Source organism: Salvelinus sp. IW2-2015, unplaced genomic scaffold (assembly GCF_002910315.2).
Source record: "Salvelinus sp. IW2-2015 unplaced genomic scaffold, ASM291031v2 Un_scaffold2378, whole genome shotgun sequence".
Classification (NCBI taxonomy): domain Eukaryota; kingdom Metazoa; phylum Chordata; class Actinopteri; order Salmoniformes; family Salmonidae; genus Salvelinus; species Salvelinus sp. IW2-2015.
This window is the reverse complement of record NW_019943702.1, coordinates 96,873-110,839: the sequence shown is the minus strand read 5'-3', so window position 1 is coordinate 110,839 and position 13,967 is coordinate 96,873. Positions and strand designations below refer to the sequence as shown.

The 13,967-nt window shown below is 48.2% G+C and overlaps 1 protein-coding gene across 1 annotated transcript in view; it reads left to right on the top strand.

The window, feature by feature from the left end:
• Positions 1-32: 32 nt before the first annotated feature.
• The window catches only part of LOC112073812 (actin filament-associated protein 1-like), a gene marked incomplete at its 5' end in the record, with an annotated part of 21,918 nt that continues 7,983 nt past the window's right edge, over positions 33-13,967 (top strand). The window contains 7 exons of the mRNA XM_024141050.2: positions 33-189; positions 451-662; positions 872-1,017; positions 1,772-1,886; positions 2,546-2,812; positions 9,334-9,457; positions 13,742-13,906. Of these exons, the coding sequence (XP_023996818.2) occupies positions 33-189; positions 451-662; positions 872-1,017; positions 1,772-1,886; positions 2,546-2,812; positions 9,334-9,457; positions 13,742-13,906 (1,186 nt within the window). The remainder of the gene's footprint in view (positions 190-450; positions 663-871; positions 1,018-1,771; positions 1,887-2,545; positions 2,813-9,333; positions 9,458-13,741; positions 13,907-13,967) is intronic.

Here is a 13,967-nt window from a genome sequence, read left to right as displayed (position 1 = left end):
TCTCCCTCGCCAACTCTCTCTCTCTCTCTCCCTCAGGTAAAGGGAAGAAGGACTCTCAGAAGAGTCAGAAGGGAGGTACGCTGGGTAAAGGGGCGGGGAAGAAGATCACTAAGATCATTGGCTTAGGCAAGAAGAAGCCATCCACTGACGAACAGACATCTTCAGCCGAGGAGGACATACCCACCTGTGGTAAGACACCTGTTAGGGGTCAGAGGTCACATCTGGGGTGTAGAGGACAACTTATATCAAGGGTGGATTGGTCGTATAGGTGCTCTGTTCAAATGTCTTCCAATACACTGTTGTTGTTTCTATGCAGAATGTCTGGGGATATGTCTTGACTTACAACAACCACAACTGCAGCTGTTGACCCATTTCCTGGTCTGCCGTTTCACCACTGGTCACTTTACCCCACCCCTTTATCCTAACTGGTCCGTCTTGTCTGATTGACAGGCTACCTGAACGTGCTGTCCAATAACCGCTGGCGTGAGCGTTGGTGTCGTCTGAAGGACAACCAGCTGCTGCTTCATAAGGACCGTACTGACCTGAAGACCCACACAGCCAGCCTGCCCCTCAGAGGCTGCGAGGTCAGCCCTGGACTGGACTCCAAACACCCCTTCGCCTTCCGCCTGCTCCGCAACGGACAGGAGGTGGCCGTACTGGAGGTAGGTTGGTGGTCAATGAAGTTGGTCTTAGATTCAGATCTAGGCCACGTCAAATCATCAGATCTGACCTTAAATCAGCACCCGAGGGGCAACTTTGTCCCACACCATCAAATGCACTAACAACTAGTGAGTAGCTTTGTGGTCATGTGATAGTTTGACTTGGATATAAAATAGTGCTGGATCTCTCTAAACCCTCCTGTTCTCTCCAGGCGTCCTCCTCAGAGGTGATGGGTCGTTGGCTGGGGATGCTGCTAGCTGAAACAGGCTCTATCACAGACCCTGCTGCCTTACATTACGATTACATAGATGTAGAGACTACCGCAAACGTTATCCAGCTGGCCAAGCAGTCCTTCTGGTGAGACACACACACACACACACACACACACCACCACACCCACCACACACTACACACACACACACACACACACACACACACACACACACACACACACACACACACAGAGGTCATTTTGTCTTCTAGATGGGGTGTGAGCGTGCAGTTCTGGGCTGATGAGATGTAGTCATTGTTTGTGTTTGTCTCTAAGTTGTTATTCGTATGTTGATATCTGGTGTAAAAAAGGAAAAAGGAAATATCTATATTTTATTAAAGATGGGATGTTATGGTGGATCTGGTGGCTGTGTGTGCATGTGTTTTGAAATCCTGAAAAGGGCAAGCGTTGTATGACAGATGGGGTGGGTGCATGGTGGTATGTGTCCACGATGTTGAAAAACCCCTCGGCCCCTGTTCAGTTAGGAATGCACGTCTCTGGATCAGTGTTTTCCCTCAGAGGATGTGAGTCACTCTCTTACCATCATTGTTTTCACCAGAGCACTGTGTGCAGTCCACTCCTGCCCACACAAAAACACACAACACACTTAGCAAAGGGCTGGATAAAGAGTTTCAATATCAACTGGAGTACTAAATGATTGGACTGTTATTTGTATGATGGGGACACTATGAGACAACAGCTATAAGGGTCCTTAAAGGCAAAATCTCTCCTTATTCCCAATATGGCTCTACATTTCTATAAATGACTACGATTATGAGGAGAAGGTGTCATTTGTCCTTGTGTTGTCACGTGTATAGTAACTCACAGTGTCCTCCTCAGCTTCACTAGTAAACGTGCTGTATCTCCCAACCCTTATCTGGACAACCCTGCCAACAGCTACGCATGTCCCTCTGGAATGGCACTGCACTATGATGATGTGCCAATCAATGGAATGGTAAGCACGCACACACACGCACGCACGCACGCACGCACGCACGCACACACACACACACACACACACACACACACACACACACACACACACACACACACTGCATTGTGATGGCTTGCATCAGAGACATCTTCCTGTTTCTCATCCTCTCTCGCTCCCTCTTTCCCATGCTCATCCCTCTGATTAAATGATTGTGCAACTTTCAAGTACGTTCCCCTGCTCTAACTCACTGGTCTGTAACAACAACATCAACCCTTTGGCGTCCTCTCTTCTTTTTCTCCTCTCCTCCCCCTTCTTTTATCGTCTCCTTTGCTGGCTCCTTTTTTCACTCTGTTTCACATTTTCATCTCCCCTTCTCTCTTATCATTTTCTTTCTCTTTATATTTCCTTTTCTCTCCTCCTCTCTTCTCTCCTCTCCTCTCTCCTTCTCTCCTCTCCTCGCCCCTTCTCTCCCCTTCTCTCCTCTCCCCTTCTCTCCTCGCCCCTTCTCTCCTCTCCTTCTCTCCTCTCTCCTCTCTCCTCTCCTCGCCCCTTCTCTCCCCTTCTCTCCCCTTCTCTCCTCTCTCCTCTCCTCCTCTCCTCGCCCCTTCTCTCCTTTTCTCTCCTCTCCCGTTCTCTCTTCTCCTCTCCTCTCCTCTTTGCATACCTTCCTCTATCGTAAGGACCCAGAGGCGCTATACTCCAGCCCTGCCACCGGAGGGCGACGTCTGAGAGAGGAGGTGTTGTATGAGAACACTGACCCTGACCTGTATGAGAACATGCCTTCGCCCAAGCTGGCCGCCCGCTACTCCCCCAAGCCCAGTCGCCTGGCATCATCCTCCTCCTCCTCTTCCTCCAGCCACTACAAAACCCCTGGCCCTGTCAAATCCAAACTCTTCTCCTCTTCCTCCTCTTCATCGGCTAACACTAACACTAAAGCCGTTACTCAGGTGACTAACACACTGCTTTCCTAACATGTATGCTACCCTAACACTGAACTCTTCTCTTTCATATAGGATAGTTCACCTCAAAGTGTATCAAACATTTTCATACCTAAAAGATGTTGGGACCCTTGTGACATTTCTTGTATAGACCCAAATGTCATTGACACCCTTGAATTACTTTATGATTTTGGCGTGAACTCTCCCTTTAACTAAATATGAATTAAAACAATAGAGAGCAATTATTTGCTAAGGGAGATTGGAGAGGGATACTGTATGTAGAGAGGAGGGGATTGGAGAGGGATACTGTATGTAGAGAGGAGGGGATTGGAGAGGGATACTGTATGTAGAGAGGAGGGGATTGGAGAGGGATACTGTATTGTAGAGAGGAGGGGTTGGAGAGGGATACTGTATGTAGAGATGAGGGGATTGGGAAGAGGAATACTGTATGTAGAGAGGAGGGGATTGGAGAGGGATACTGTATGTCTAGATGGGGATTGGAGAGTGATACTGTATGTAGAAGGAGGGGATTGGAGAGGGATACTGTATGTAGAGAGGAGGGGATTGGAGAGGGATACTGTATGTAGAGATGAGGGGATTGGAGAGGGTACTGTATGTAGAGATGAGGGGATTGGAAGGGGATACTGTATGTAGAGAGGAGGGGATTGGAGAAGGATACTGTATGTAGAGAGGAGGAGATTGGAGAGGGATACTGTATGTAGAGAATAGGAGATTGGAGAGGGATACTGTATATAGAGATGAGGGGATTGGAAGGGATACTGTATGTAGAGAAGAGGGGATTGGAGAGGGATACTGTATGTAGAGAGGAGGGGATGGAGAGGGATACTGTATGTAGAGAGGAGGGGATTGGAGAGGGATACTGTATGTAGAGAATAGGAGATTGGAGAGGGATACTGTATGTAGAGATGAGGGGATTGAAGAGGGATACTGTATGTAGAGAGGAGGGGATTGGAGAGGGATACTGTATGTAGAGAGGAGGGGATTGGAGAGGGATACTGTATGTAGAGAGGAGGGGATTGGAGAGGGTACTGTATGTAGAGAGGAGGAGATTGGAGAGGGATACTGTATGTAGAGAGGAGGGGATTAGAGAAGGATACTGTATGTAGAGAGGAGGGGATTGGAGAGGGATACTGTATGTCTAGATGGGGATTGGGAGTGATACTGTATGTAGAGAGGAGGGGATTGGAGAGGGATACTGTATGTAGAGAGGAGGGGATTGGAGAGGGATACTGTATGTAGAGATGAGGGGATTGGAGAGGGATACTGTATGTAGAGAGGAGGAGATTGGAGAGGGATACTGTATGTAGAGAATGGAGATTGGAGAGGGATACTGTATGTAGAGATGAGGGATTGGAGAGGGATACTGTATGTAGAGAGGAGGGGATTGAGAAGGATACTGTATGTAGAGAGGAGGGGATTGGAGAGGGATACTGTATGTAGAGATGAGGGGATTGGAGAGGGATACTGTATGTAGAGAGGAGGGGATTGGAGAGGGATACTGTATGTAGAGAGGAGGGGATTGGAGAGGGATACTGTATGTAGAGAGGAGGGGATTGGAGAGGGATACTGTATGTAGAGAAGGAGGAGTTGTAGAGGGATACTGTATGTAGAGAGGAGGGATTGGAGAGGGATACTGTATGTAGAGAGGAGGGGATTGGAGAGGGATACTGTATGTAGAGAGGAGGGGATTGGAGAGGGATACTGTATGTAGAGAGGAGGGATTGGAGAGGGATACTGTATGTTAGAGGGGAGGGGATTGGAGAGGGATACTGTATGTCTAGAGGGGAGGGGATTGGAGAGGGATACTGTATGTAGAGATGAGGGGATTGGAGAGGGATACTGTATGTAGAGAGGAGGAGATTGGAGAGGGATACTGTATGTAGAGATGAGGGGATTGGAGAGGGATACTGTATGTAGAGAGGAGGGGATTGGAGAGGGATACTGTATGTATAGAGGATTGGAACTGGAGAGGGATACTGTATGTATAGAGGAGGGGATTGGAGAGGGATACTGTATGTATAGAGGAGGGGATTGGAGAGGGATATCTGTATGTAGAGAGGAGGGGATTGGAGAGGGATACTGTATGTAGAGAGGAGGGGATTGGAGAGGGATACTGTATGTCTAGATGGGGATTGAGAGTGATACTGTATGTAGAGAGGAGGGGATTGGAGAGGGATACTGTATGTATAGAGGAGGGGATTGGAGAGGGATACTGTATGTGAGAGGAGGGGACTGGAGAGGGATACTGTATGTAGAGAGGAGGGGATTGGAGAGGGATACTGTATGTCTAGAGGGGAGGGGATTGGAGAGGGATACTGTATGTATAGAGGAGGGGATTGGAGAGGGATACTTGTATGTAGAGAGGAGGGGACTGGAGAAGGATACTGTATGTAGAGAGGAGGGGACTGGAGAGGGTACTGTATGTAGAGAGGAGGGGATTGGAGAGGGATACTGTATGTAGAGAGGAGGGGATTGGAGAGGGATACTGTATGTAGAGAGGAGGGGACTGGAGAGGGATACTGTATGTAGAGAGGAGGGGATTGGAGAGGGATACTGTATTTCTAGAGGGGAGGGGATTGGAGAGGGATACTGTATGTAGAGAGGAGGAGATTGGAGAGGGATACTGTATGTAGAGATGAGAGGATTGGAGAGGGATACTGTATGTAGAGAGGAGGGGATTGAGAGGGATACTGTATGTAGAGAGGAGGGGATTGGAGAGGGATACTGTATGTAGAGAGGGGATTGGAGAGGGATACTGTATGTAGAGAGGGATTGGAGAGGGATACTGTATGTAGAGAGGATTGGAGAGGGATACTGTATGTAGAGAGGAGGGGATTGGAGAGGGATACTGTATGTAGAGAGGAGGGGATTTGGAGAGGGATACTGTATGTAGAAGAGGAGGGGATTGGAGAGGGATCCTGTATGTAGAGAGGGGTGGATTGGAGAGGATACTGTATGTAGAGATGAGGGGATTGGAGAGGGATACTGTATGTAGAGATGAGGGGATTAGAGAGGGATACTGTATGTAGAGAGGATTGGATTGGGAGAGGGTACTGTATGTAGAAAGATAGGGGATTGGAGAGGGATCTGTATGTAGAGATGAGGGGATTAGAGAGGGATACTGTATATATAGAGGAGGGGATTGGAGAGGGATACTGTATGTAGAAAGTAGGGGATTGGAGAGGGATACTGTATGTAGAGAGGGGATTGGAGAGGATACTGTATGTAGAGAGGATTGGAGAGGGATACTGTATGTAGAGAGGAGGGGATTGGAGAGGGATACTGTATGTAGAGAGAAGGGGATTGGAGAGGGATACTGTATGTAGAGAGGAGGGGATTGGAGAGGGATCCTGTATGTAGAGAGGGGTGGATTGGAGAGGGATACTGTATGTAGAGATGAGGGATTGGAGAGGGATACTGTATGTAGAGATGAGGGGATTAGAGAGGGATACTGTATGTAGAGAGGATTGGATTGGAGAGGGATACTGTATGTAGAAAGTAGGGGATTGGAGAGGGATACTGTATGTAGAGATGAGGGGATTAGAGAGGGATACTGTATATATAGAGGAGGGGATTGGAGAGGGATACTGTATGTAGAGATGAGGGATTAGAGAGGGATACTGTATATATAGAGGAGGGGATGGAGAGGGATACTGTATGTAGAAAGTAGGGGATGGAGAGGGATACTGTATGTAGAGAGGAGGGGATTGGAGAGGGATACTGTATGTAGAGAGGAGGGATTGGAGAGGGATACTGTATGTAGAGAGGAGGGGATTGGAGAGGGATACTGTATGTAGAGAGGAGGGGATTGGAGAGGGATACTGTATGTAGAGAGGAGGGGATTGGAGAGGGATACTGTATGTAGAGATGAGGGATTGGAGAGGGATACTGTATGTAGGAGGAGGGGATTGGAGAGGATACTGTATGTAGAGAGGGGGATTGGAGAGGGATACTGTATGTAGAGAGGGGATTGGAGAGGGATACTGTATGTAGAGAGGGGATTGGAGAGGGATACTGTATGTAGAGAGGAATTGGAGAGGGATACTGTAGTAGAGAGAGGGGATTGGAGAGGGATACTGTATGTAGAGAGGAGGGGATTGGAGAGGGATACTGTATGTAGAGAGGAGGGGATTGGAGAGGGATCCTGTATGTAGAGAGGGGTGGATTGGAGAGGGATACTGTATGTAGAGATGAGGGGATTGGAGAGGGATACTGTATGTAGAGATGAGGGGATTAGAGAGGGATACTGTATGTAGAGAGGATTGGATTGTGAGAGAGGGATACTGTATGTAGAAAGTAGGGGATTGGAGAGGGATACTGTATGTAGAGATGAGGGATTAGAGAGGGATACTGTATAATATAAGGAGGGGATTGGAGAGGGATACTGTATGTAGAAAGTAAGGGGATTGGAGAGGGATACTGTATGTAGAGAGGGGGTTGGAGAGGGATACTGTATGTAGAGAGGATTGGAGAGGGATACTGTATGTAGAGAGGAGGGGATTGGAGAGGGATACTGTATGTAGAGAGGAGGGGATTGGAGAGGATACTGTATGTAGAGAGGAGGGGATTGGAGAGGGATCCTGTATGTAGAGAGGGGTGGATTGGAGAGGGATACTGTATGTAGAGATGAGGGATTGGAGAGGATACTGTATGTAGAGATGAGGGGATTAAGAGGGATACTGTATGTAGGAGGATTGGATTGGAGAGGGATACTGTATGTAGAAAGTAGGGGATTGGAGAGGGATACTGGTATGTAGAGATGAGGGGATTAGAGAGGGATACTGTATATATAGAGGAGGGATTGGAGAGGGATACTGTATGTAGAGATGAGGGGATTAGAGAGGGATACTGTATATATAGAGGAGGGGATTGGAGAGGATACTGTATGTAGAAAGTAGGGGATTGGAGAGGGATACTGTATGTAGAGAGGAGGGGATTGGAGAGGGATACTGTATGTAGAGAGGAGGGATTGGAGAGGGATACTGTATGTAGAGATGAGGGGATTGGAGAGGGATACTGTATGTAGAGAGGGGGGATTGGAGAGGGATACTGTATGTAGAGAGGAGGGGATTGGAGAGGGATACTGTATATATAGATGAGGGGATTGGAGAGGGATACTGTAGTTAGAGAGGAGGAGATTGGAGAGGGATACTGTTTGTGAGAGGAGGGGATTGGAGAGGGATACTGTATGTAGAGAGGAGGGGATTGGAGAGGGATACTGTATGTAGAGAGGAGGGGATTGGAGAGGGATACTGTATGTAGAGGAGGAGGGGATTGGAGAGGGATACTGTATGTAGAAAGTAGGGGATTGGAGAGGGATACTGTATGTAGAGAGGAGGGGATTGGAGAGGGATACTGTATGTAGAGAGGAGGGATTGGAGAGGGATACTGTATGTAGAGAGGAGGGGATTGGAGAGGGATACTGTATGTAGAGAGGAGGGGATTGGAGAGGGATACTGTATGTAGAGAGGAGGATGGAGAGGATCTGGATGAGAGAGGAGGAACTGAGAGGGATTAAATTATGCAATTTCAGTCTCAATTCTTGTTACATGTGTTATTCCTGCAGAGACATGCTTTGATTTAATATAATGGTGTTGATACTGGCCACCCAGAATCTAGGTTTCCAGACATTATCCTCAAATCCCTGCTGGCTTAGTTCTACTGTAGTGTGTCTCTTAGTAATGTGATTAAAAACATGGTCATGCAGAGGAATGGTGTTCAAGCATATTGAGCCTCTCGTAAAATAGCGTTTCCAGTATTGAGTGTATAGGAGTTAGGGTCTGAGACATTGACCATGCACTCTTTAGCAAACCTTAGCTAGAGGCCTGATATTAAACTGAGAGAAGTAGGGGGGTCAAATAGCTGCAGTGTGTTAGGCTACGTATCTGTCAGAGCACCTGAGACCACCCAGCTTTTAGAGGGTTCTCCTCCTGGGATGTCTGTCTGCCTGCCTGTCTGTCTGTCTGTCTGTCTGTCTGTCTGTCTGTGTGTCTGTGTGTCTGTGTGTGTGTGTTGTGTGGTGTGTGTCCGTCCTCAGATGAACCTTTCCTTGTCATCAGACACGCACGCACACACACACACACACACACACACACACACACACACACACACACACACACACACACACACACACACACACACACACACACACACACACACACACACACACACACACACACACACACACACACACACACAATACACCACACACACTGCAGGGGTAATACAGTACAGTAGGACTGGTTTAGCCCAATGCTGGGATTACTGTGTTATGTTTAACTTAAAATGTGTTTGTACAGCTGTGCACAGATAAGTTCTCATGATCATATCCACCTGGGGAGTTTGGTGGACAATGGGTTTTTATTGAAGTGGTTTTTGTAGCCATTTTAACTGTCTGTTCACTTCATGGTTTTCATTATATGTGCAAATTCTACCCAGCAGTTTTAAGACTGTGCATTTCAACCAGGTTATGAGTAGATGTTCTCTCTTCCTCCTTCTCAACCAATCAGCTGAAGGGAAAAAAGGTCCCAGTGACCAATGGGACAGCGTCTAAACAGAAGGTGGACAAGAACCAGGCCAAGAAGACCAATGGAACAACCAATGGAACAGCATCTGTGAAACGCAACAACTCCAGTAAGTGTGTGTGTGTGTGTGTGTGTGTGTGTGTGTGTGTGCGTGTGCGTGTGCGTGTGTGTGCGTGTTTAAGAGCTATATAGGTAGAAAGTGTGAGAAGGCAACAGAGAGGCACAGAGATAGAGACACATTCCCTCAAGTACATTACAGTCTGCAAATCATGACACCCAGTACTGGCATGTTAATTCATCTAGTGCTAGCCTGTCACTTCCAGTCATCGTTATACCAGCCACTGGCTGTGATATACAGCAGTAGCCTGGTCTTAGTAGACACTAAGTCTGGCTCCCCACTCCTGAGTCAAACACACCACTGAGTGCTTTCTAGGAAAACTGGAGCACCACAACACTCCGGAACATGCCGGAATTCCCAACTGACAGTTGGTGAAGCAGCAGGAGTAGATATATTTTGGGTGGGGCTAATACAGTTTCTTAGAAACCAACCCGTCATAAAAACCCAACTTTGTGGATGACTGTCACTACATATCCAGACCAAACTAACATTCATTCAAATAGCTGCATGAACTGGCACATATTTGGCCAGAGGACAGAGTGGTCACTGGTGAGGCTCATCTGTGTGATGGAGGGCTGTGTGTATTCAGTCATGCTTGATCTACGATCGTTTTGAACCCGCTTTCTCAGACATTTTGGATTCAGTGTCTGTTACACAATCCCTGTTTAATCTCAAGCTAAAATAGGCCCATATCGGTGTATCGATGGTTGAAGATGTCAGGTGGTGGTTTGAATGAGTATACAGTCCTTCGTAAGGCTTATGCGCTAGTGAGGAGCACACACACACACACACACACAACACACACACACACACACACCACACACACACACACACACACACACACACACACACACACACACACACACACACACACACACACACACACACACACACACACACACACACAGTCATCATTTCGTGGTGTGGAGAGGCACCAGTGGCTTAAGGCTTCTTATTCGGGTTATTATTTTCCAGCAGGGCTGGACCCTACCCTCTTCTGGGTGATTAACAAGTATTTCTAGTCTGAGGTTTGGGTTATTATTTTCCAGCAGGGTCTGGACCCTACCCTCTTGCTGGGTGATTAACAGGTATTTCTAGGCTGAGGTTTGGGTTCACTGGGTCTGGTTCAGTTTATGAACTCTGATGAGCATTGGTTGGTTCTTTCTCCTCTCCTCCCCTCCGTTTCTTCCACTCTCATCCCCCTGCTCTCTCTTTCTCATCCCCTGTTCTCCACCTCTCATCCCCTGTTCTCTCCTCCCATTCCTCTCATCCCACTGTTCTCCCCTCTCATTCCTCTCATTCCCCTGTTCTTCCCTCTCATTCCCCTGTCTCTTCTCCTCTCATTCCTCTACATTCCCCTCTCTCTCCTCTCATCCCCTGTTCTCTCCTCTCATCCCCTGTTCTTCCCTCCCATCTCTCATCCCCTCTTCTCCTCTCATCCCCTGTTCTCTCCTCCCATTCCTTCTCATCCCCTGTTCTCCCTCCCATTCCTCTCATTCCCCTGTTCTCTCTTCATTCAATCCTCTCATCCCCTGTTCTCCCCTCTCATTCCTCTCATCCCCTGTTCTCTCCTCTCATTCCTTCTATTCCCTTGTTCTCTCCTCTCATTCCTCTCATCCCTGTTTCATCTCCTCCCATTCCTCTCATCCCCTGTTCTCCCCTCCCATTCTTCCTCCTCATCGATTCTTTCCTTTCCCCATTCCTCTCCATCCCTTGTTCTCCTCCTCCCATTTCCTCTCATCCCCTGTTCTCCTTCACCATTCTCTCTCATTCCCCTTGTTCTCTCCTCCCATTTCCTCTTCATCCCCTGTTCTCTCCTCTCATTCCTTCTCAATCCCTTGTTTCTCTTCCTCCCATTCCCTCATCCCCTGTTCTCCCCTCCCATTCCTCTCATTCCCATGTTCTCCTCCCATTCTCTCATCCCCTGTTCTCCCTCCCATTCCTCTCATCCCTGTTTCTCTTCTCCCATTTCCTCTCATCCCCTGTTCTCTCCTCTCTCATTCCTCTCATCCCTTGTTCTCTCCTCCCATTTCTCCATCCCCTGTTCTTCCCCTCCCATTCCTCTCATCCCATGTTCTCTCCTCCCATTCCTCTCTATCCCCTGTTCTCTCCTCTTCATTCCTCTCATCCCTTGTTCTCTCCTCCCATTCCTCTCATCCCCTGTTCTCCCCCTCCCATTCTCGTCATCCAATGTTCTCTCCTTCCCATTCCTCTATCCCCTGTTCTCCCTCTCATTCCTCTCTATCCCCTTTCTCTTCCTCCCATTCCTCTCATCCCCTGTTCTCTCCTCTCCAATTCCTTCTCATCCCCTGTTCTCTCCTCCCTTCCTCTCATCCCTCTCTCTTCCTCTCATCCCCTGTTCTCTCCTCTCATCCCCTTGTTCTCCTCCCATTCCTCTCATTCCCCTCTCTCTCCTCTCATCCCCTGTTTCTCCTCTCATCCCTTCTCTCTACTCTCATCCCCTGTTCTCTCCATCATCCCCTCTCTCTTCCTCTCATCCCCTGTTTCTCTCCTCTCATCCCCTTCTCTCTCCTCTTCATCCCCTGTTCTCTCCTCTTCATCCCCTTCTCTCTACTCTCATCCCTGTTCTCTCCTCTATCCCTCTCTCTCCTCTCATCCCCTGTTCTCTCCTCTCATCCCTCTCTCTCCCTTCTCATCCCTGTTTCTCTCCTCTCATCTTAATTTTCCTTCCATTCCCACTCCTCTCTGATTTATTCTCCCCAATCCCTCTTCCCTAATCCCTCTTTTTTCCCAAATTCCTTCCTTCCCCTCCCCGTAACCCACCTTCCCCTGAATCCCTCTTTTTCCCAAATCCCTCCTTCCCCCTCCCTAATCCTTCCTTTCCACCTAATCCCCTATTTTCCCAAACCCTCCTTCCCCCTCCCCCTAATCCCTCCTTCTCCCCTTCTCTCCTCCCCTTCCATTACCCATTCCCCCACACTGTTTGGGTTTAATGGTGTGAAGGTACACTATATATACAGAAGTATATGGACAGCCCTTCAGCTATTTCAGCCACACCCATTGCTGACAGGTGTATAAAATTGAGCACACAGCCATACAATCTCCATACACAAACATTGGAAGTAGAATGGCCTCACTGAAGAGCTCAGTGACTTTCAACGTGGCACCGTCATAGGATACCACCTTTCCAACAAGTCAGTTCGGCAAATTACTTCCCTGCTAGAGCTGCCCCGGTCAAGTGCTGTTATTGTGAAGTGGAATCGTCTAGGAGCAACAACGGCTCAGCCGTGAAGTGGTAGGCCACATAAGCTCACAGAATGGTACCGCTGAGTGCTGAAGCGTGTAGAGCGTATAAACCGTCTCTCCTCGGTTACAACGCTCACTACCGAGTTCCAAACTGCCTCTGGAAGCAACGTCAGCACAATAACTGTTCGTCGGGAGCTCCATGAAATGGGTTTCCATGACCGAGCAGCCGCACACAATCCTAAAATAACCATGCGCAATGCCAAGCGTTGGCTGGAGTGGTGTAAAACTCACCGCCATTGGACTCTGGAGCAGTGGAAACACATTCTCTGGAGTGATGAATCACGCTTCACCATCTGGCAGTCTGACGGATGAATTTGGGTTTGGTGGATGCCAGGAGAGCGCAACCTGCCCCAATGCATAGTGCCAACTGTAAAGTTTGGTGGATGAGGAATAATGGTCTGGGGCTGTTTTTCATGGTTCGGGCCTATTAGTTCCAGTGAAGGGAAATCTTAATGCTACAGCATAAAATGACATTCTAGACGAGCAACAACAGCTCAGCCGTGAAGTGGTAGGCCACACAAGCTCAAGGAACGGGACCGCCTAGTGCATTTCTGTGCTTCCAACTTTGTGGCAACAGTTTGGGGAAGACCCTTTCCTGTTTCAGCTTGACAATGCCCCCTGTGCACAAAGCGAGGTCCATACAGAAATGGTTTGTCAAGATCGGTGTGGAAGAACTTGACTGACTTGCACAGAGCCCTGACCTCAACCTCATCGGACACCTTTGGGATGAATTGGAATGCCGACTGCGAGACAGGCCTAATCGCTCAATATCAGTGTCCGACCTCACTAATACTCTTGTTGCTGAATGGAAGCAAGTCCCCGCAGCAGTGTTCCAACATCTAGTGGAGATCCTTCCCAGAAGAGTGGAGGCTGTTATAGCAACAAAGGGGGGACCAACTCCATATTAATGCCCATGACTTTAGAATGAGATTTTTGACGAGCAGGTGCCCACATACTTTTGTTCGTGTAGTGTGTATATATAACTCCTCTCTCCTCTCTGTCCTGTAGGTGCAGAGCAGTATAAGTACGGTAAGAACCGTGTGGAGGCGGACGCCAAGATGCTGCAGGCTAAAGAGGAGGAGCTAATAAAGAGAAAGCAGGACATCAGGAACCGTCTGACCCAGCTGAAGAAGGACAGGAGAGACCTGCGCAACGCCATGGAGGCCAGCACCGGTAACACACACACCCTCCTCCATAACTCACCCAAACCACCACTCACTCCTACCCTCCATCC